At 40.7% G+C, this 23,009-nt stretch overlaps 1 protein-coding gene across 4 annotated transcripts in view; it reads right to left on the bottom strand.

The window, feature by feature from the left end:
- The window catches only part of LOC133407593 (spermatogenesis-associated protein 13-like), a 58,136-nt gene extending 36,039 nt beyond the window's left edge, over positions 1-22,097 (bottom strand). For all 4 annotated transcript variants that reach the window (XR_009769200.1, XM_061685642.1, XM_061685643.1 and 1 more), the window contains exons 1-4: positions 21,876-22,097; positions 19,557-21,226; positions 15,521-15,647; positions 15,322-15,428 (exon numbers count right to left, since the gene is read on the bottom strand). Coding sequence is in view for 3 of the 4 variants with exons in the window: in XM_061685642.1 (XP_061541626.1) it covers positions 15,322-15,428; positions 15,521-15,647; positions 19,557-21,152 (1,830 nt within the window). In the remaining variant the exon portion in view is untranslated. The remainder of the gene's footprint in view (positions 1-15,321; positions 15,429-15,520; positions 15,648-19,556; positions 21,227-21,875) is intronic.
- Between the last annotated feature and the right edge of the window lie 912 nt (positions 22,098-23,009).

Genomic DNA, 23,009 nt, shown 5'->3' with positions numbered 1-23,009 from the left:
AGCCTCAGAAACATGTGCATTGTTGAAGTGTGAATATTCTAGCATTGGAAATGGGAGCCAAGTTTAACTGCATCTAAAATGGGGGAAACCTCAAGTGGAGGCCCTCCTTTATTAGGCCCAGCCTTGTCCACAACTACTGTTCAACTACCATAATCATGCAGCGTCTGAAGCACACATCGCACTTGCAAGCCTATTTGCTAAGAATATCACATGTAGCGAGATCACCTATTAGCTGCCATGTTGTGAATAGTAAATAATAATTAAAAATTAAGCAGCAGCAGGGAGGAGGTTAAAAATTATCACCCGTTTCAGTCTAATAATGACATAATTGAATCACTCTCATGCTCATAAACCATGGACTACAATATGGAGGAGAGAGAAGAGAGGAGATCGACGAAGGGGACATGTTTATATGCGGGGATAAATCTAGTGACCACAGAAAAAGGTTAGAGCATACAGATCTAATGTGTTCGCTCCACCACTATCCATCCATGCATCCATTTTCTGAGCCGCTTCTCCTCACAAGGGTCGCGGGCGTGCTGGAGCCTATCCCAGCTATCATCGGGCAGGAGGCGGGGTACACCCTGAACTGGTTGCCAGCCAATCGCAGGGCACCCACCACCAAACAACATAATCTATCACAAACGAACGGTGAGAGGACACAATACACAACGAAGGATTGGGGAGTGGGTAACACAAAATACATGATGTTGTACCAACGTCATTCATTTCAACGCGTAGCCGTGAAGGAGCGCCGGGTGTCCCCGCTCTCAAACACCGCGCACCGCCTGTCTCTCCTCTCCTGTGTGCCAGCGAGGTGCGCTGCGAACCGGGCCCCGACCGCAGATCCATTAACGAGTACCGAGGATGAACATCAACAGCACGTTCACAAGCACCAGCAACGCGATCACCGTAAACACCGCGCAAGTCTGGACATCCAAGGCCATGGCGCAGCACTGCGGGCCGTGAGAGGCGTTCTCAGTCGGGCGGTATTCAGCGGTGAAGACCCCAGGCGAGCATGTAATCCACCTTTACGGTTGGGCAAAACGTGGAAAAAAGATGCCGATACGCCTCTTCACACTGCGTCTGGTAATTCATAATGGCACAGGAGGGGATGCATCATCCTCACCATCATCATCGTCATCAGTCTGCACCGCGATTTCTCCCTGCTGATCAACACCTGACGGTGTTTTGCCTCTTCCCCTGCAAGCCAGCGATTCTCCGGGCTGCAGATTAAAACGAGCGGGGGGAAGGCGGCGTGCAGGCTGTTCGCAGCTGCAGAGCTGCGTTCCGGTGAGCGGCGACCAGCCAGAGAAGGGCTCAGTGTTTCAGAGGCGGTCCTGAATTAATACTCATCAGCCTCGACTGCAAGACTACCGGCATCCGACATCACACCAGGCGGGGAGGGGCACGTCCAGCCCCTCGCTGACTTCACTGACCAACTAGGCTCAAATCACAACCTTTCTTTCCACCATCCCTTCTCACAACATCGCCTTGCCGAGACTATGTGCCATTTATTAGTCATACCTTACGGGGAGGATTTCATGACGGGTTCAGTTTTATTTAGTGTTAAACACCTTGTAGTCACATTGGCATGACGTCAGCATTTTCCACTATTCTGTCTGATGCTAGTACGTCTAATCGATCCAGTATAACAGCTCAGTCTGCCGCATGGCGAAGACAAAACAATCATTCGAATGAGTCTTGTGCAACATTCTGATGCTCACACTCGCTGACTGTCCTGTCATTCTTGTTTCATGTCAATAGATACAATATGCCCAAATAATCAGTGAGAAGTGAGATAATAATAATAATGGGCACATAAGAAGCCCAGTATAGTGATAACGTGAATCGCAAAGATATTACAGTTGCAATACTGCAATATTACAAGTTTCACAACTCTCTCATAAAATCTGCCATAGACAGCTTTTGAAGTCAAAAATCCACATTAACTGGGAGGGCTGGCAGTTTAAATTTAATTTTATTTTGAATATTTCAAATTGTAATATACAATATCAACAAGTTTTTATAGTGCAATTAATGTTATTGGTGCATTGAATATGATTTAAATGTTTAGCTTAAAGTGATGTGCGCCTTGTACAGAACTCCAAACATTGAGGTAAATAGACATTTGTTTGTCTGCCATGTTGAGTCAAGGTTGGGGGGATAAGATAGACAAACGGAAAGAGTAATAGACCGACTCCTGTTCGTTTTCCTTTGGTCGATTTTTTCCCTGATTAACCCTAATCAGTTCATATTAGCTGTTATACATTTTCCAATCTCCTTAGATGTGCTAAAATGAGGGATAAAATGTTAACAGACTATAGCGAAACTTTGGATCAGTAGCAAAGACATGACAGGCTAGCATTAGCCTCAAGGCTAGATAGCGGTTAGCATGGTGGGAGTCAGGTGTCATTCTGTTATCCAATATATCCTCAATTTTTTACGTGTATGTACGTTTAATATAATACCATGGGAACAATCAACCGACATCCAACGTAAGAATATTTTACAAATCTGTGTTACTGAGAAGTCCTGAACTGAAATTTAAACATGTAGATTGAGATATGTACATTTATCTACACTATGTAACGTGTTTTCTAACATAGCTAAGCATTAAAGCTTACCTTCAGAACAAACATGGATGTATGGATTGCGTAGATTGGGAAGTATGGTTTACTTCCATTATCCATCCATCCATCCATTTTCAACACCGGTTATCCTGGTTAGGGTCACGGGACGCTGAAGCCTAGCCCAGCTGATTTCGGGCGAAACTACACCCTGAACTGGTCGCCAGTCAGTCGCAGGGCACACATAGACACAGACAACCATTCACACTCACATTCACACCGTCACTGAGTGGGAACTGAACCCACGCTGCCCGCACCAAAGTCAGGCGAGTGTACCACTACACCATCAGTGACCCTACTGCCATTAGATTTCATTAAAATAAAATGGAAGCCTTATAAATGTGAGAACTATAAAATGAAAAAAATTTAAACAAATGTTTCTCAGCATTGCAAGAAGCCAACAGTGGTGTTTTAATTGTGTGGATCGAAATTATTGGCCAACAACATGAATCAAGTTTATAGAAAATAATTGTTGCATTAGGCTCAATTAACTTAATTAACCAATTATTTATTAAAAATAAAAAAACATTGTTAAACGTATGTACTGATTTTAATTGTATTAATATAAAACCGATCAACCAATTACTGTATGAGAGAAAATATTAAAAAATAGATAAAATGAAAAAAAATAATTTTATCTACCCATTTCAGGAAAATATATTTGTGACTCTTGATATTAGCTGGGTTTACATGCAGACTTTTTTTGTCAATCCGATTGAACAACACTGGTCAAATATTTACATGTGACGTGATCTATTCTGATCGAGTGGATACATGTGCACTTCATTTAATCAGAACATCCGTGTGACATGCGCACATCGACGTAAACATTACGTCTTTTATCAAGATGGGTGTCTATTTAGTCTATTTAGCACAGTAGATGGGATTGTTTTTACACAGAAAACAACAGCTTGATAAAAACAAGTTACAAGTAGTTAAAAACAGGATCTCCGTCGCATACGAGCTCTGGGTGGGAGCTGCCATATTTACGTGTGTAAACGATGATGTCACCGTGCATTTATGTCAAGACAGAGCATGCACAGACAGAGCGGAGCCCGGCACCTTTCCGATTCACGGTTTACATGACAAAAAAGTACTTGTGATCGGTTTAGCAAAAGGAATATTCCACCCCTGTGAAACCAATTGAAATTCCATTTGGATTTGGCCCATTTATTCCGACTGAGGTATTTATATGGAGCATTTTCATTCAGTTTAGGCTTCTAAACCGATTATAATCCGAATAGAAGGCTCCATGTAAACCCCCAGATGTAAATGCATGGACTAGATTACAGTACATGGAAAAAGAATAAGTTTAAAATCCATTGTAACTGTAACTCAAATAAACAGCATAGCTGCTATCTTGGGAAGGATAATTCTGTTTTTTACGAGTACTTATGTCTTCATTGTTTTGAAGATTATGATGGGAGCTCTCTGTGATCATAAATAATTTCATAGGCTGCATTTGGTTCAGTTCAGTCACCACAATCCCAAAAACAAGTTATCCAATCTACCACTCAACACAACTTCACATAGAGCTTCGGGTTTCTATCAAAGATCTAAGAATATGTTTGAAAGATGATAACACCAAAAGGAGTGCACCAGTATTTTTAAAGCCATAAATAATTTCCAGGGTACTTTATGCACATATATTCAGATAAAAGCGAAGGCTCATGAAAGTGAGGCTTTCAGTGAATTGCAAAGAGCTGTACGAAGCATCACAGCTAAGATATGACAACACTTCTCAAACAAGAGCCTGCTCTGTGCTAGTAAATGTGTGCATATACGTGTGTGTGTGTGTCAATGAATCTGTGTGAAAGGCAGAGGGAGCATATTACATAAGCGTGCCCTTCCACTGTGGGCTCACTCTCCAATCTCCCTGACATTTAGACAACAAAGGTCACATCTGAAAGTCTAAATCTGCACAGACAACAATGCTAATTCAGTCATACATATACAAAAGACAGTTAGTTTGTGAAAACAGTACAATTCCTCACAGTATTACATCTGATAAAATGCTGAGCTTATTTTCCATGAACATCATGCATCGAGAGCCGACCCTACTGCCTGATAAGCCGTCATCATGTTCAGGCACATTTTCATCCTACTTAAAACTTGATGGACCAGTTTATCATTTATTTAATATACATTAGTTGAGAGGAGAACTTGCAAAGGAGTATCACCAAGGTATTTTAATAAACAGTAGCTGCTGATGCAGGCCTATATGTTGAATTACTACTAGAATGGTTTTTCCACAAATTTGTCTGTGAAAATGAAAAGGCTTTCCTGAAAACAGCCCTTATGCCAAACAAGACTTGCCTGTACATGATTGGTCTAGCATGGCACAACAATAGTCTCATATTTCTGCAGCAGTTATTCTTTAACTGTAAGGTCGATCACAAGAAAACATTGGCTTATAATGTGAAGACTTATTTTGGTTAAAAACCATGTGCATCAGTACATCTGCAATGAGGAACAAAAATAGATTAATGCCAAATTAACTGACCTTTTTTTGTAATGTGGTCTCTAGCCGTCTAGGAATCAAACCATACTTGGGAACGTAAGTGGATGATCAAAATAGAAGCCACGTCTCACAAAGAGAGAGTGGAACTGTCACTTCTCCTAGCCACTAAGTGAATAAAGTTTATTATACTAATGTCAAATTCATATTCAACAAAAGCATTCATAAAGTGCAGACCTCTGTCGAGGCAGCAGTGTTAGCTAGTTATATATTTCTTAATATTTTTTTTATTTGAACAGTCATGAATTGCAGTACATAATGTGTGGATAGTCGTAACAAAATTTAAACGTTGGTCCATAGCTGCTCCAGTGAAATTAACTAGAGGGCAAAAACTAAAAAAAAAAAAACTTTCATCGAGGGTTGTCTTTTATAGTATTTTACGATAATGGCCCAAAATGCATAATTCTAACCCTGGAATTTTCTTGAGTAAATCTGTATGAGACCACAAACATTTTTAGAATAATATTCTCTGAATAAGAATGTATGTGTGATCAAATTTGTTTGTGGCCGGAGGGCATTTGGCTTATTGAGGCAATGACCACCACACCCATTTCCACTCCAGTCTGCTCCTGTTCTTTTGTTTCTCTCCTATCGCCACAGCAACCACACTGATGTCCTGCTTTCTCCCAGGACCTTTATGCCACATAATTCCTAAAAATATGCATGTTCTTGAACCCAGGTCTTTCACCATTGTTCAAAAAATCAGCTGCTTGGTTCAGATGAATTGTGTGAGAAATTAGTGGGTTAGAAAGAGGAGCAAGTACCAATAGTCATTGAAAGTAAAAGTATGAAAGTATGCATCTGTGCAGCATTGTTTTGTCACATATTCATTCATTTAACTACGGTCGCGGCATGCTGGAGCCTATCCCAGCTGACTCTCTGCGAGAGGCGGGATAGACCCTGAACTGGTCGCCAGCCAATTGCAGGGCACATAAAAACAAACAACCATTCACACTCACATTCACACCTACGGGCAATTTAGAGTCTCCAATTAACCAACCAGACATGTTTTTGTGATGTGGGAGGAAACCGGAGTACCTGGAGAAAACCCACGTAGGCACATGGAGAACATGCAAACACCACAGAGCCAAGGCTGGATTTGAACCCGGGTCCTCAGAACTGCGAGGCAGTTGTGCTAACCAGTCTTCCACCGTGCCGCCATGATATTTAGCATCCACCACAATTTACAGATGATCTAATCAGCAATTCTAATTTCGACCCTCTGAACAATTTCACCGAAGTCACATTTTGGAGAAAAGATCAAGCATGTTATATATCGATATTTGTATATGAAAAAAAATATGTAGCATGTGTGTTTATGTCTACAAAACCCCCAGAAATAGACAATTATAAGGAAAAATGTGAAGAAATGCATGACCTGTTTCAACATTGATTTGTTGCAGGCGAGTGCTGCACTACTGCACTTGCATTGTGCCAGTTATGAGTGTGTTTACTAGTGTCACAACTCATCAGAGCACTGGCAGCCACCTGGGGTCTTAAACATTGGAAGCCTGGCTGTGTTTTCTGGTTGCTGGCTCCCTTTTTGCATGCAATGTCTGTTAGAGTTTTGTAAAATGTCTACTTCAAAGCAGTATAGTTACATCCCCCGTTTATTATAGCTGAAGTCATTTTTTGTTATGGTTGATAATAAACGGTCTTCTCACACACTTGACCACAACAGTATGCACACTGGAGGCTCTACATTTAGGCTGTTTCAACAGGCCTGTGTATTGACACCAGACCTGCATGTAAGTCTGTTCTGCTCACACTTAAGATGCTTTTTTTTGCAGTTAACCCGGACCAGTAGAGTGCTCCTGCAAATTTGAAAATCTATGATTGTCACGCCGGTGCATTTTTAATGACACACCTTTTCGTACTGGTACTTTGCTACGAGTGTAGTCATTACAAAAGACCAAGCAGTGGAGGGAGTTTACAACAAAACACCCATTTATAAACTTTTGGACAGTGCATTGACGCAGAGAAACTATATTTGATAATTTTTTTATTTCCAGTATTTATTAACAATTTGTTCATCAAACTAACTACCTGCTAAGACCCATCAGCAGCACTTTATCAGAACTGTTACAGTTGGTGGCTGCAGGAAGTCACAGTAACGTGTTTGCACCTCGTCAGGACAGTGGTGCTGAATGAAGACCAATGATGGAGTCAAGGTCACACGTGGCTCGGACTGTCGCTGTTGGCAGTTCTTCATTGATGCACCTTTACAGAGTATTTGACAAAAACCTCTTGACTCTATGCTTACTTATTCAGTATACACCTGTGAATCCATAAAAAAATGTTGTTGACAGTGTTTGTGTCACTGTGCATTGCTTTCACATTATATGAATCATCCTTCTTTGCAGCTGTTCGCTCAAACAATTGCAATCCCTCAAATCAGTAGCATGTACTAAGTTTTGTAATAATGTAAATGTGATCTCTGTTATTAACTCGAGAAGAAAATTAGACACGGAAATGTCACAAATTTACGGAACAGCCTTTGCCTACCAAACCCCCGAAAGAAAATGACCTCCACATTTGTATTATTTTATTTATAACTCAGTTATGCCAGCCCTAACCCTAAAATATGGCAAAGAGTGACATTATATCCATAATAACAATAACAGTGTCCAAACACAGAAGTGGTCCTTGGCCCCAATGTTTGAAAATGTGCCCCCCATGAAATGTCTTGCTGAATCGCCTTACTGTATATTAGATGTTTGTATCTGTTCTCTGATCCAAACGGATTACACAGCTTCACTGGTGCACACAATTCTTCAGTGCAGTGATATTTAGGTTCAAGACTGCTTGGTCTGTCGTCAAGCCTATATTCTTTATGGAGCTAATCACACCATTTTTCTCCACTTATTAGTAGGGAGACATTTTTAAGTTTTATGATGCATGCAAGTCCCAATACCTTCTTAGGTTATCAAACACAGTTCCTTCCCCAACAAAGGTATTGATACCCATCAAAGACTTGGGAGACTTAAATGTTGAGTTGCACTGCAAAATAACAATGAAAAAGCAGCCAAAATAAAAGAATGCTATCATCCTCACAGTCCCACAAGAAAGTAGAACCGTCCCCAAGAAGCAGGTACTGTACTCTCACATGCCTGGAGGGAGGACCCCATGGAGAGAATGCAAGTGAGGTGAGCAGATGAAAAATAAACATTGGGGAGCAAAACTCAAGTTAATGGCAGGGGAGAGGGAAAGAAGACTGAGGTCTAGCTCTAAAGGCAGGGTGAAGAACAAAATACTAGGAGTGAAGTAGTTGCATAATACTGTACATGATTGTGATGGAGGGCTTTCTCAGAGGCTGCATTGGTGTAGCAGGGAGCCTGAGAAGTCAGAGACAAAGTATAATAAAATAATGTACACAGGAAGTGTCAGCTGCCAGGAAAATCTACCCCATCTTTCACATGGCCCTGCAGGACACAATTACAACTAGAACGCCTTACAGCCAATTATACTTGTCTCATTTTAGAATAGGGTCACCACCACCACTTACTGTATGTGCCCAATCCATTGAAGGTTAAATGAAGCTAACATCTGTCAGACTTTAAACTACTTGCTTGAACTCCACTGAGCATGTTCGCCCTGTATGTTTGTCGAGTAAGATTTGCATGAGTCAGTTTGAACAGTTTTCATAAACCTAATACACAAACCCTTCTGAAAAAAACGTTCCTGGAGTAGCTGAGTTGTTTATGACAGAGTTAACAAACCACTTCTGATAGGCCCAAGCAGCTTGTTACACAAGAGTTTGTCACAATTATAGGCCCCACAATTATAGGTCCTATTCAATGATTCTCTTGTGTGGGAGGTTTATATAATAAATTAGCTTATACAGCCATACCTTAATGGGATCACTACAGGAATGAAATATATTTGCATTGTATATTTGTGTATACTGTAATCAACCAGATGAACATAGCATCAGGGATGCTGCAAGTGATAAGACAATCTAAAGAAGCTGCGACGAATACCCAAAACTCTTTGGTGATGTAGACATGTTCAAGTGATCTTTATACTATGTCTCTCATCCCTGTATGTGCAAGAGGTCAGCTTTTGCATAAGTGCATGAATAGTCTAAATTGTCTTTCCTAAAAGATAAAATAATTTTGTCCTCTTTTGTGCATGTTTTTTTTTTTTACAGTTGCTTGCTGATCATTTGAACTACATTGCAAATATCAAGCACAAGAAAGACTAAATATGCTTCCAACTTTAATTCTGGAAGATTGAGTATTCAAGTAAACAAAAAAATAAAAAAAAACCAAAAAATCAATCACTTTATTAACTGCTAATTATGTTCCACTATTATCTTATTCACATTTTAAGCTCATATGGAATTCTGCCAATAAGGTAAGGTTTCAGTGTGTAAGATTTTGGCCTGAGGGTGACCAGGGAGAAAGCTGAGGGTGCATCCAAAATGTCAAGTACCAAGTACTTTGTGCACTGTCAATAAAATGAAAACTTTTCAGCTGAAGACAACATTATTGATATGTTTGCATATCCACTTCACATTGGCAAGACCTGTGGTACAATATCCCCTCAACAATAATAACTACTAGTAATGAGACTGTAATTATGTTGGAAAATTTGAAAAAAAAAACGCCACTACAGTACAGAGAAAAATATGGTGACACTTGGCACCATTATTGCAGTCTTCAGATTTTGGAGTGAGTCTGTGGGAATCTTTTCATACAATCTCTTTTGTAGTTCAGCGTGTTAAAGGTGTAATGTGGTTGTGGCCAAGGCTCTGTGTGAGTTAATCCCAATATTTCACAGTAAATACATCCATCCATGCCTTAATGGACCTTGCTTTGCACTCATGCTGGAACAGAAAAGGAGCTTCCTCAATCTGTTCCTACTCAGTTGGAATCAGATAAATTGTCCTTATGACTTGATAAAGGGGAATTAAGGAGGCTACAATAGAAAGAAGACAGTCAAGATGAGGTTATCAGATTAATTGTTGATGTAAATTACTGAACCAAACAAAATGATGACTGAGGTACAGATGATGCTGGATAATAAGTACTGCATGGTTTAAACCTGTCCCAAAAGAAATATTACATAACACATTTGTCACACCATCTACTAAAATGCCCCGACTGTCCTAATCTAACATTGACATATGATTGCTTCAGAGATGATGCTGAAAAAACAAACAAATAGCACTCTGGAAGTATGTAATACAATGTGCAACAACAAAGCACAGATACAAATCTGCACAAGCACAGACATACAATGTCTGGAAAGAGACAGAGAATTAATTATAATAGAGTAACAGTAAAGCAGGCTACTCCAGTGAGTCAGATCAGAGAGTTACCACATAGTCTCTGGGAGTATGCAGCCACATTAAATAAAAGTGGGAATGGCTTTTATAGTGAGCAAAGGAAACTCTCTTGACTATTATATAAGAAAAAGGCCCTGAGCCTCTCTGTTTCCCACACACACACGTGCGCACACACACGTGCGCACACACACACACATAAATACACAACATGAGCGCACGTGCATGCACCAACAATAACACACATGAACACACCTGACAGGCACAAACCCAGTTGGTAGAAGAAACAACCTCAGGAGGCTGTGACACAACCACCTGCTTAGATTCCATCAGCAGCACTTAATCAGAACTGTTACAGCTGGTGGCTGGAGGATTTCACAGTGGATATGAGTTTGCAGCTTGGTAGAGTTGTAGTGCTGAATAAACACCAATGACAGGTTCGAGAGAAGATAGAAATGAAGATGTTGGCAGTTCTTCATTGGTTCTTCACTACTGTTGAAGGTGAAGAACCTTCAACAGTAGCTGGGTTTATATGCGGACTTTTTTCTGTCTGATTGAAATCATTCAGTTTGAAGATCTCAGGTCAACTGTTTACATGTGATGTGATCTACTGTATTTTGCTCTGGTGTTTACATTTACAGACATGTGAAGTGAAGATCTATGTAAACATCATACGATTTATCAAGATGGAGGTCAGTAGTCTGTTTAGCAGAGTAGTTGCGATTATTTTTCCTTTTATTGAAGCAGCAGATTGATAAAAACAAGACACAAATAGTTAAAAGTTCTGTCGTAGACGAGCTCTGTTTGGAAGCAGCCATATTTTCGAGTGCGTAAACAATGAAGTCACTGCGGATTTACGTCAAGACAGAGCCTGCGCAGACAGAATGCAGACTGACAACATTCCGATTGACCGTTTACATGACTTTTGATTCGTTTGGAGAAAGGGGTATTGTACCCCTGCAAAACCAAATGAAATTCATTTGGTTTCAGTCTGTTTCTTCCAACTGTGGTCTTTATGTGGTCCATTGTTATTTGGTTTGGGTTTCTACCTGATTCTAAGCGGAATATAAGGCTCCATGTAAACCCCGCTCGTGTTTGACAAAGACATCACAACCTGGTTCTATTTATTCTTCTGAAAACAATGATACCATGTTCTCTCTATCTGAGTGAGTGTATTGTGCGAAGGAAGTGTCAGTAAGGCTGAGGGTTAAGTGGCAAGTATTGTACATACAGTCAAGTTTATTTGTATAATCATAAAAGACTCTCAAAGGGCTTCACAGGCCCACATTTGACAAAGACCGACAACAGCCCCTGATCTAAACGCCCCAGGTTATCAAGGAAAAACTCAAAACCCCATTTGAGGAGAAATAAGAAATCTCGAGAAGGGACCGCAGATGAGAACTGGTGCTCAAGCATGTGTCTACAGTTGCGTGCACAAGTAGCGCGTTCCATAACTGGCCTACTCTTTGCCCAATTAACCACTGCCTGCTGACTCATGCATTCATAATTAATAAATAGCGTTGCGTAATATGATTATGACCGCACATGCCCGCCGGTTGGTATTACACTTAATCATGTATAATTTAAGTTTTAATCTACATGAAGCCCTGAATAAGTTTTTCCTTTTCACAACTGGTCAGTCCAGATGCTATCATCACAGCATCAGTACCAGACTACAGAAAACTGTCCCCTCAATCTGAAGAATTAACAGAGAAGAGGAAAGGAAAGAAGAGGAGGAAGTGACTGAAGGAGAAATCCATTTAAATAAAATGAAGAAGAGAGGCGTCAGCATTAGCAGTTAATCCACTGCAGTGAGAATGCTTTCTTTCTGCCTGCGGCCTCCGGGCGCAAGTAGTCATCCTAATAGGAACTGTAACACACACTGCAGTGTACCTAAAAACATTATGTCAAAGCCTCAATCCGTGTATCCTGAAATAAGACATGCAAAATGTGTAACATCTGACGATGCTTTACATAAATGTCTTTCACCATTCAGCGACTTTTCCAGTGGTTCACGTCCCTACCCTAGGGCAGGCTACGACGTAAACATGCACACAAAACAGGAAACATCTCTCGTTCTCTCTCGTTCTCTCTCCCTCTCTTTTTCTCTTCCACCCCCTTTTCTCTCCCTCACCCACACACTGTCTTCTTTTAGCCTTGCCTAATACGGCTGCCTCAAGATAGAAACAAGTAAATGAACGCAGGACAGGCAGTGTCATGGCAACATTGTGCAGTGGTTTGCAAACACCATGTAGCATCAAGTGCGCCAAATGCTTAATTATTTTGAGACTTCTTTAAAGAAATACAATTCTAGATTGAGTATTAATGATACTGAAGAAAAAAAAAATCTAATAATTTTTATAGTGGGGATATTGTATAGACCAAGTTGCACTCCTCCAAATTCTGAATTAAACACAAAAACTTAGATATCAACCAGTAGATTCAACTTGAAATGTCAAATAGTATGTTGCATTGAATTCTTCATGCATAGGTTTTACAATGAGAACCCACCCATCATGCCTCCCACATTGATCATACCTCTCCGCACCAACCGCACCAACACCCTCTCCACCCCTCCAACATACACCAATGCACCTATAGCCACTTTGTAACCACTACACCAATAATTGCCCCAAGGCTACTTGCATATCAAAGTACCTATGCTGTCGTCAGACTGTTTGGTCCTACATCTACAGCGGTAAGTTAAAATTCAAATGCCGCAAAGGTCATATAATTTTGAATTTGACCAAAGTATTTGGGGTTTTGGGGGAATATCTCAAATATCACGCAAACACTTGGAGTTGGAAAAGTCACCATGCATAGCTAGCCTATCCCAGCTATCTTGGATATACAGTGGGTACAGAAAGTATTCAGATCCCCGTAACCTTTCACTCTTTCTGATATTGCAGCCATTTGCTAAAATCATTTAAGTTCATTTTTTTCCTCATTAATGTACATACAGCACCCCATACTGACAGAAAAAACAGAATTGTTGAAATTTTTTCAGATTTATTAAAAAAGAAAAACTGAAATATCACACAGGCGTAAGTATTCAGACCATTTGCTCGGTATTTAGAATAAGCACCCTTTTGAGCTAATACAGCCATGAGTGTGTTCCACTAACGTGTGTGTGTTCACTGTAATGGGTTAAATGCAGAGAACAAATTTCGTGTACATGCATGCAGGTTCATGACAATGAAAGGTGATTCTTCTTCTTCTTCACACCTCGGGCAATTTAGAGTCTTCAATCAACCTACCACGCATGTTTTTGGGATGTGGGAGGAAACCGGAGTAACCGGAGAAAACCCACGCAGGCACGGGGAGAACATGCAAACTCCACACAGGCGGGGCCGGGATTTGAACCCCAGTCCTCAGAACTGTGAAGCAGATATGCTAACCAGTCTTTCACCGTGCCGCCTATAATAATAATAATAATAATCCATCAATTTTATACACTGCTTATTCTCACTAGGGTCACGGGTATGCTGGAGCCTATCCCAGCTAACTGCGGGCAGAAGGCGGAGTACACCCTCAACTGGTTGCCAGCCAATCGCAGGGCACATACTGTATAAACAAACAACCATTCGCACTCACATTCTCACCAACGGGCAATTTAGAGGCTTCAATTAACCTACCATGCATGTTTTTGGGATGTGGGAGGAAACCGGAGTACCCGGAGAAAACCCACACAGGCACGGGGAGAACATACAAACACACAGGCGAGGCCGGATTTGAACCCAGGTCCTCAGAAATGTGAGGCGGATGTGCTACCAGTCGTCCACCATGCCGCCCAATAATAATGATCATAATAATAATTATTATTATGATTATTATTTCTATTTTGATAATGCTAAAGATGGACCAGCCTCAATATGCCTTGTGTAGACAGATGAGAAGAATATATAATGGAACTTATGCAATGTACGCGCACTTCATTGCTTCCTTCATTCGTCATTAAAGTTAAGAGAGTTTAAATGGAACATATTTTGCCAAACCAACTTGATCTAGTATTTGGGATGTAATATCATTTCTATGGTGCCTCATTAAACATGTGAAATCTGAATCAAAATAGTCCACGTGTTCCTGAGTCCAAGTGGGTCTTCTTCTAGTGGGTCTTCTACATGGAAGCAACCAATCAGAGGAATGGGGGCAGTCTTAGCCAAATATGGACAAACCAGATATAACATTGGGTCAAACAGACGTAGCTGTCAGAAGGGCCTTTTATGGACACTCATATGACAAAACCAAGGAGTTTTTTTGGAATTGACAATTTCATACTAAGTCCATGTTAGAAAGTCACTCTGTGGAGGTCTAAATAGCCAAAATACGGGACATTTAAATAAATATGAATTTCAGTCTGCGGTTGCCATTAACTGCCATTAACATCTCACACACTATACTCATACTTAATTGATTAATGTAGCAGTGCCCCTGTAATACAAAACAGTAACATCTGTAAACATCAAAGCAAAAGCATCTGGATGACAATGAATCCCAATCCTCAAATAAATAATACAGTGTTTTTGTTTTTTTAATCAGTGTTGAAAATATGTTTAGTGATCACATTGACCACATCAATATTTCCTGCTATCAGCAGCGATCATCAAATAAAAACCTGAGTTTACTCTGTGGTTGCTGTGTAGCCAAGTGTCACCATGCTGTTCAAATGGCTTACTTGGTTTACTGCCTCAATAAACATTCATTGTTTAATATTCAATTTGATTTATTCTTATGAAAAAAAAAAAAGAAACATTTGAAACAAATCGTAAGGCGTGTGTGCTCAGCCTTTGTGGTTTCACTGTAGAGCTGTTCCATAAATCGATGGCTCTTCAAAACTTCAGAGACAGCAAAACTGTGAGTGTAAATGCTGGGTATGCTCGACTTACAATGTTGACTTGCAATGGTTCTGACCCAGGTCGTAGCAGCCTCTTCCTCCTGCAACTACTGCCTTCAGACCGCAGACGTACTGATGATGAGGATGACTGACCCACAGCTGTTGGACAGGCATAAGTAAGTCAGATAATGCAATTTAATCAAACAAACATATTCATATGTGGAAATTGAAATATATGTGTGATGTAGTACCTGAATGAGGCAGGAGAAGAGCCAAAGCAGTTAAAGTGCTGGGGGGCAGAGGTAGGGAGTGGCACCGCTGCAGAGAAACCCTTAGTGGTGGCTCTAATGGAGATCCACCGGGAGGACGAGACAAGGCCTGGAAGGTACTCAGGAGTTAGGACAATTCCTATATTCAATACAGGGTTGCTTTGATATACTCAGGCTGAATGAACACATCTATTGAAAATCCTGTTTCTCTGCTTGTTCAGTAAATTCCAAGTATTTTGCATCCAGCATGCCAAATGAGGTGGTGTGTTAGTGGTGCATGCCTGGCTGTAAACTGTCAGATTATACAGTACAGTACATCAAATCAGCCAGACAGCCTCTTAGCTTCAAACAAAGTGATTTTGAGTGAGGCCAATGAGAAGTAACACTTATGGGAGCAATGAGGCAGAAAATTGGACATGGAAAAAAATGGTGAGTGGTAAGAGGAGATCACAAAGAGAAAGACAGAAGAGTGAGAGACAGATGTGAGCTGGTGGAAAAGCAGCATCCTGAAATATACGCCTTCCTTATAAACAGAGAAGAGCATGCTTGCATTGTTGCAGCTAACACTGAGTAGTGTATAAATAATGTGAATGGGCTGCCCTTCAGCACCTGCAGTGTATTCATTCATAATGGTCTTGTGTTATGTGTTTTATCAGTAAGTGGGATTCAGACCTCCTTTTGAATTTTGAAAAAAATACTTAGCTCTCCAAGCACCACCATCATGACCAAGAGTAAAATACAATAGCGTAATAGGCCATCATCAACGAGACAGTGATTTTATTATTAAAAGGTATACTGTATTTAATATTATTGTAAGCCATTGTAACATTATGCACAGTTTAAACATGAACACTATGAACACTTCAATAAAAATTGTACCTACAATAAATAAATGTTTGAAAACAAACAGTTCTACAACATTAAATGCAAATGTATTGTGCTTTAACGTTAAATACAACTGAACTGTACTTAACCATTAGTTATTTCGCATATCACTAGTGGTACTAGTACCACACTTTGAGAATCACTGATCGAAAGGAAGGAGGGTATAATTACTTTCTATTACATTGTTTAGTTGAGAAATACTTTATATTACCTTTTGAATATTGAAGCCAAATTCAGTTAATTGATGTACAAATGCCTGTGTGGTAATTTAACATCTTACTCTGTGGTGCAACTCCATGGACTGCATCTTGCTAGTAACACTGGCTTCAATGACAGAGCAGGGCCTGGGACGAGCAGGCATCCATCTAAGCCCCAGTGAGTGTTGCATGGTGGGATTAGGTCTGTGCCTCCGTCGGCATAGTGAGCCAAACTCACTATAATGGTTGTTGAGATCTCGGTCTGGGTTTGGCCTCCACAGATCCAATACAGCTGATGCCGGGCGAGGACGAGGGCGCAGCAGCTTCTGAGGTACAGAGATCTTCTCTGTGTTAGAGTGGGGCAAGGCTGGGCCTGGCAGTCTTACACTGCAGCCTGTCTGGCTTGCAATCTGCTCACACAGCTGGGATTGGCAAAGATTCTCAGAGGCGGCTTGGCCCACACACAAGGTGCAACAATAAATACTTACAGGACACTACATTAGGTACACCTACATCTGAAATCAAGCGAGACCCAATACAAACACTGTGCTTTTACAAATTCTCAATCAACTATATTTTGTGTCCTTTTTATTATTATTGCCCAAAAACACTAAGGAAAGTGGGTTTTAAAATACAAATATCTATTTAGTTCAGGTGATTAGTGGTATAGTGGTACACATGACTGACTTTTGTGCAGCCAGCGTAGGATCGAATCCCAGTCACTGACCGTAGGTGTAAATTTGAGTGCCAGTGTTATCTTTTGCGATGCCATTCATAGGGTAGTCTCTGTTGCGCGCAGTCAGAAACTTTAAACAGGATAAGCAGTAGGAAATAGTAGATGGATGGCTCTTTAACTCATGTCAATCAAAACTGAGCTTAGAATTAATAATTAATGATATAACTCTCTGTCCTTCATAGGATAGATTATAACTACTTGATATAGTAACAGTAAATAGCACTCATTTAATTATCAGGATTGCGCAGAAAATATGAAATGAAACTGAAGAAGGGTATTTGCATGGGCCAAGAAATAACCCATTACATTTTGGTAATGATCTAAAGGTGATCTACCAATACCAAGGAACCTCTGTTATTTTTGGAAAAATGAATCTCAGGTGTACCTAATGTGAACGATTAAAGGTAGAATTTGCAGTTTTCACTGCTCTCTCTCCCAGCCCTCACGTCTCTGACTAAAGCCACACCCCTCATTAACGTGAACTGCACGTTTCATGTTTACTCTTGCTTTGTCTCAGGATCTGGCAAATTCCTTCTTTTTAACTTTGGTTGCTAACTGAGGGGAAAAAAATCCGACCCCCCCAAAAAAGTAATGTGTGCATGCTCTCTTTGGTCACTCCTTCTGTCTCTCCAGTCTGTGAGAGTGATAAGGTGTTTCTGTCCCACCATGCCAACTTGTAAAACAATAATTAAAATGACATTTGAGGAATTAGATTGGGCCAGAGAGGGATGCTTTTTTTTTTTTTTTCCCCAAAAGGTCATTTTAATAAGATGGTACATATTCTACTGTCATGTCATACAGACAATTTTGATGACAAAAAGTGATTGTTTTTCTAAACTGCAAACCCTACCTTTAATGTTCAATACCTTTTGAGGATGTGGGAAAATTCCAATAAATTAGTTTGTCTTACACAAACTCATGTTTTACAAAAGAATAATGGGGAACAGCAGACACAATAGGTGGAATTGCCCTTCAAATATATCAGATAAGAGAAAATGCATGGGCAAATTAAACCAGGCAGCCTAAAGTACTGTATATGATTCCATATACTGTATGTCTACCTAACTATTTTAACGATGCAATGACTACAACAAAGATTCACAGCACATGCGGTTGCATAACTAACCCTTATGATAGTGTGCTGAGTATTGCAATGTCATATCTCATTTTGTCAATAGGATTTGGGCTACTGTGTCCTGACTCAGTGTGACTGGCAGGGACATGACTAATACCTTCACTAGAGTAGAAACATATAAGGCTTGCCACTATGAAGCATCAACATCACCATGCTCAAGGGGCAGTTACACAGCAAGCTTCATGGGAAAAAGGCTGTTCTTGCATGCTACATGAGGTTGGCAGGGCTGGAAAGCGCAAACATCTTTGGTTTAAAGTTGTAAGCCATTGCAATTACTACCGCCTCTCGCCAACAGATGGTGCTAAATGATAACTCTACCATAGGTGCCATATTTTTGTCAGCCCAAGACTGGTGTATTGAATCCATCCATACATTTCCTGTAACGCTTTATCCTCACAAGGGTCGTGGGCGTGCTGGAGCCTATCCCAGCTGACTCGGGCGAGAGGCGGGGCACACCCTGAACCGGTCGCCAGCCAATCGCAGGGCACATAGAAACAAACAACCACTCGCACTCACATTCACACCTACGGGAAATTTAGACTCTTCAATCAACCTACCATGCATGTTTTTGGGATGTGGGAGGAAACCGGAGTGCCCGGAGAAAACTCACGAAGGCGCGGGTAGAACATGTGAACTCCACATTGGTGGGGCCGGGATTTGAACCCCGGTCCTCAGAACTGTGAGGCAGATGTGCTAACCAGTTGGTCCACCGTTCCACCGAATGCGTTTATTAGTCCCAATATTTACACCACACCTACAAGGACTAAAATAATGGTGAAATGACAGATTTGATTATATTTTTCCTACTCTGTTGCCGTTACAGGAAAATGGATGTATCTGGTTAAAACTGTTACATGAAACACATTTTCAATGTAGATAGTAATAGCATGCCTATTGCAGTGTTAATGATTAGGAAAAGTCTGCGATGGAATGTGGTTATGGCATCACTGGGAAACACGATATTACTGAGATCATACTCATTTACTTAAACTGTGTTAAGGAGAATTAATGTTAAATAAAAACATACTTTGTATACTATAGCTTCATTTAAAGTACATACATTACCTTAAATATCTCCTCTGTGGAATCAGATGATGGTATGCTATTGGTCATGCTCTCTTTACCATTTATTTGTAATTTAATATTCGCTTCCTGTATCTGCTCTGAGTCAGGTGAAGCATCCTTGGAATCCTCTTCATTTCCTGTGTCTTCCTTTACCTTTTCTCCTAAGTGCAGACAGTTTAATGGATTCATTTCATGCTCAGCACCAGTCTCAGTGTTTGTAACTGAGTGAGGAATATGATTCTCTACAATGGTGGACCTGTGGTTTGTTGCTGTATCTATATGTTTCCCTGTACTGTCTGAGCTTCCAAAGCCATTGACACTTCCAGACACTGAGCATGACCGAAAAGCTTTGAAGACAACCTTAGGTGATCCCACACCTGTCACAGGTGCGGGGGCCTCATGGTCAAAGGTACTGGGTTTTAAGGATTTAGTGGTCAATGGTGAGGATGGAGGATTCTGAAATTGTGGAAGTCCTTCACTGTGGAGGGTTAGGGACAAACTGTGAACTTTGTGTACTGTGCGCTGAGGAGCCTGAGGAGAGTTAATTGGGGTTTTCTCTTCCTCAGAAGGGGAGAAGGAGCGGGATGTTGTCCGCCATTTTCTGGCTGTTTCTGCTACATTATTAAAAAATTTAAACAATCCACCAAAATGTCCCTTCACATCTGAATTTTTGGGAGGCAGTGCTTGGAAGTCTTTGACATTCTCAAGGTCTACAGAACCATAGTCCGAGTCAATCGTCTTGTCAAAAGAGTGAAGCTCAGAATCAAAACTCCTCTCTGAATAGACAGGATTGGCCTTTCCCAAAAGAGACATCCTCCTCAGGTAACTCCACACATCTTTGTGTCGTCTTCCTGCACCCTGGGTGGTATTTTTGCTAGCCTTAACAGAAGCCTCCTCACAGCCTGCAGCTTTGTTACAGTTAGTCGAATTGAGGTGGCTTCTTTTGGAGTATGAAACTCTTTCTGATGGTTTACAACCATTCTGAACGGTAGTTTCTGGAACAGCAGTCGGCTGATGGTCATCCATCGGCGCTGGGAGGTCAATGTCTTCAAAAGAACAGTCAAATTCTGCTGTGTATCCAGCATACGAGTGCCTCTTGCCACGGTGTCTAAGTGTGCCCCTGCTAGATTGCTGTGGAGTGCCAATGTCTCGGCAGAAAGAGTCCTCATCCACCTGTGAGCTGCTGAGCTTGGCACTAGACAATTTCCCAGCCTTCCCTCTGAACACAGAAGGGGATTTAAGTTTCTTAAAGGAGCGAACTTTATCAGCAAATGAGAGTTTAGGGATGGAAGCTTCCCCAAAGAGGATCATGGAGTGGGGTCTTCGCTCCAGCTCTGAGACACCTCTTTTCCGGTTCAAGATCTTCCAGATTCCGCCAGCTGCACGGGGTCTTCGGTTGACCTCCTGTCTGTCCTTGACAGGGGTCTGAAAAGACGAAGCCTGGGCCTCACCCTGCATCTCTGCAGGCCCTGACCCAGTCTCTTTAATATAAACACTGCTGGTCTCATTCTCCACATCCAGAGAAACATTAAACACTCGGTTGACAAACCCATTAGGGTTGTTACTCTGGGGGGCAGGATTGTCTATTTGCTCCATAATCTCTCATTCCACAATGTCAGCTATTAGCTCCAATGATCATCATGTCTTGGTCCGCTCTCTCACATCAATACCTATACAACAACAACAAAAAGAAAAACAGATTTGTCAACAACCATAATCAGCCACCACTTCCTTCCCCTCATATTTGGCCCATCTTATCCATTTGAACAAGGAAGCAGTGTTGTCATGGAAACCCTCAAAACAGCTACCGGATGACATCATCATAATAAACCTCTTCAGAAAACAGATGCCAAGAAAATGAACAGCAATGGCCAATGTATGTATCACAATCCCTTTAATGTATGCAATGTATGGAAGCATCATGTGCAATGCAGGCCTGTGAAATATTTCAAACCAGCTCGTCTTTTCAGTGAATGTCTTAAGTAATTGGGTTGCTGATTTAATCATTGAGATAATTCTGTACACTAGCATTTTAAGTATAAAAATGAGCTTTTAGTATAAAATGATATTTACAGTTAAGTATGCTTTTGTGAATATTAACATATAAATTATCAGTTATTTAACAAAATTGTGACTGAAATACATTCATAATATAAAATCATTTATGCAAGACGAGCAATTTGTCAGACACTTTGTCTCCCCAGATTAATGGAGACACGGGCCAGCGTCCGACTTTAAAACGCAGGTTCTTCAACACAGCCACCTCAAACAAACATGAACAATGAGATTTACAAATAGAAGATAAAGTCGTTCGCTTACTTCCCAGTCGTTAGTGAAGATGGCATTGTCGTGTGAGTCCTTAAATGAAAAAAATATATATATAATAATAAAAAACACCGAATTTCACACGAACGCTAAACTTTATCCGGCCGACTGTTAGCGGCTTAGCCGACATCTATGAGGGAAGTGGCGGGCGGCGACTCGCCCACAAGATCCTGTCCTGCTCGGTTTACACAACAAAACCTCGCCCGATGTAGTCTGTGCGGAGCCACACGAGTGTGATTTAAGCCACACACCGGTGAACTATTGGCCTGCGAGCACGCGCAGCCGCCGACTGATTTCAGATGAGTGCACGCGCACACGAGAGCACACACTGTAACTGGCGACCCGCCATGACACTTTCAATACAAAACTACACGAGTGCCGAAACAACAAGGAGTTGACGCTAGTGACTTAGTTTTTTGTGGTAATCAAGTCGTTGTAGTTGGAGATTGTAAGGTTAATGTATTAGTCAGTGTTTCTAAACACCAAGTGCTATTACGGTTTCCGTTTTGTTGACTCGTGTTTATTAAGTAATGCTTGACAAACGTATTAGACCACCACCACCTGTTTTAGTTTTTAATTTCTGTCAGGAATGTAGGTTTATCCTACTTTAATTTAAAAATAATAATAATGTGCTTTACCATTTTAAATTTTTAGGGGGAAACAGTAAGTTTGAAAATTCCTGGATAACAATAATTAGGCTATATTTTCCCAAAAATGATATCATTTTACATTGAAGAGTCTCTACATACAGAAACAGAAAAACACAATTCTGGTCTCAAGTAAACACAGACAAGGGGGCGAGACAAATCTCTGTCACGCTTCTCCTCTGCATTTTTACATATAGCCTACACTCATCATTATAGTGCACCGCAATGTAAGGCATACAAGAGCAATTGTTGTTCTACACCTTTGCTGAACTACATTTTAGTTCTTTTATTCAGATAATTACCATAAAGTTACATATTAGAATACAATTCTGTTTCATCTAAATGGAAATGCCTGGGACTGAGAAAATTAACTACTCTGACTACTATTCAATATAAAATATTGCTGGCGTTGGACGGAATCCTCATATTTCCAAAACTACCACTTTACAGGAACCCCAAAAAAATAACATTTGTTGAGCCA

The sequence above is a fragment of the Phycodurus eques genome, chromosome 9 (assembly GCF_024500275.1).
Source record: "Phycodurus eques isolate BA_2022a chromosome 9, UOR_Pequ_1.1, whole genome shotgun sequence".
Taxonomy (NCBI): domain Eukaryota; kingdom Metazoa; phylum Chordata; class Actinopteri; order Syngnathiformes; family Syngnathidae; genus Phycodurus; species Phycodurus eques.
Note: the sequence above shows the minus strand (reverse complement) of the source record. Positions and strands in the feature narration are given on the sequence as shown.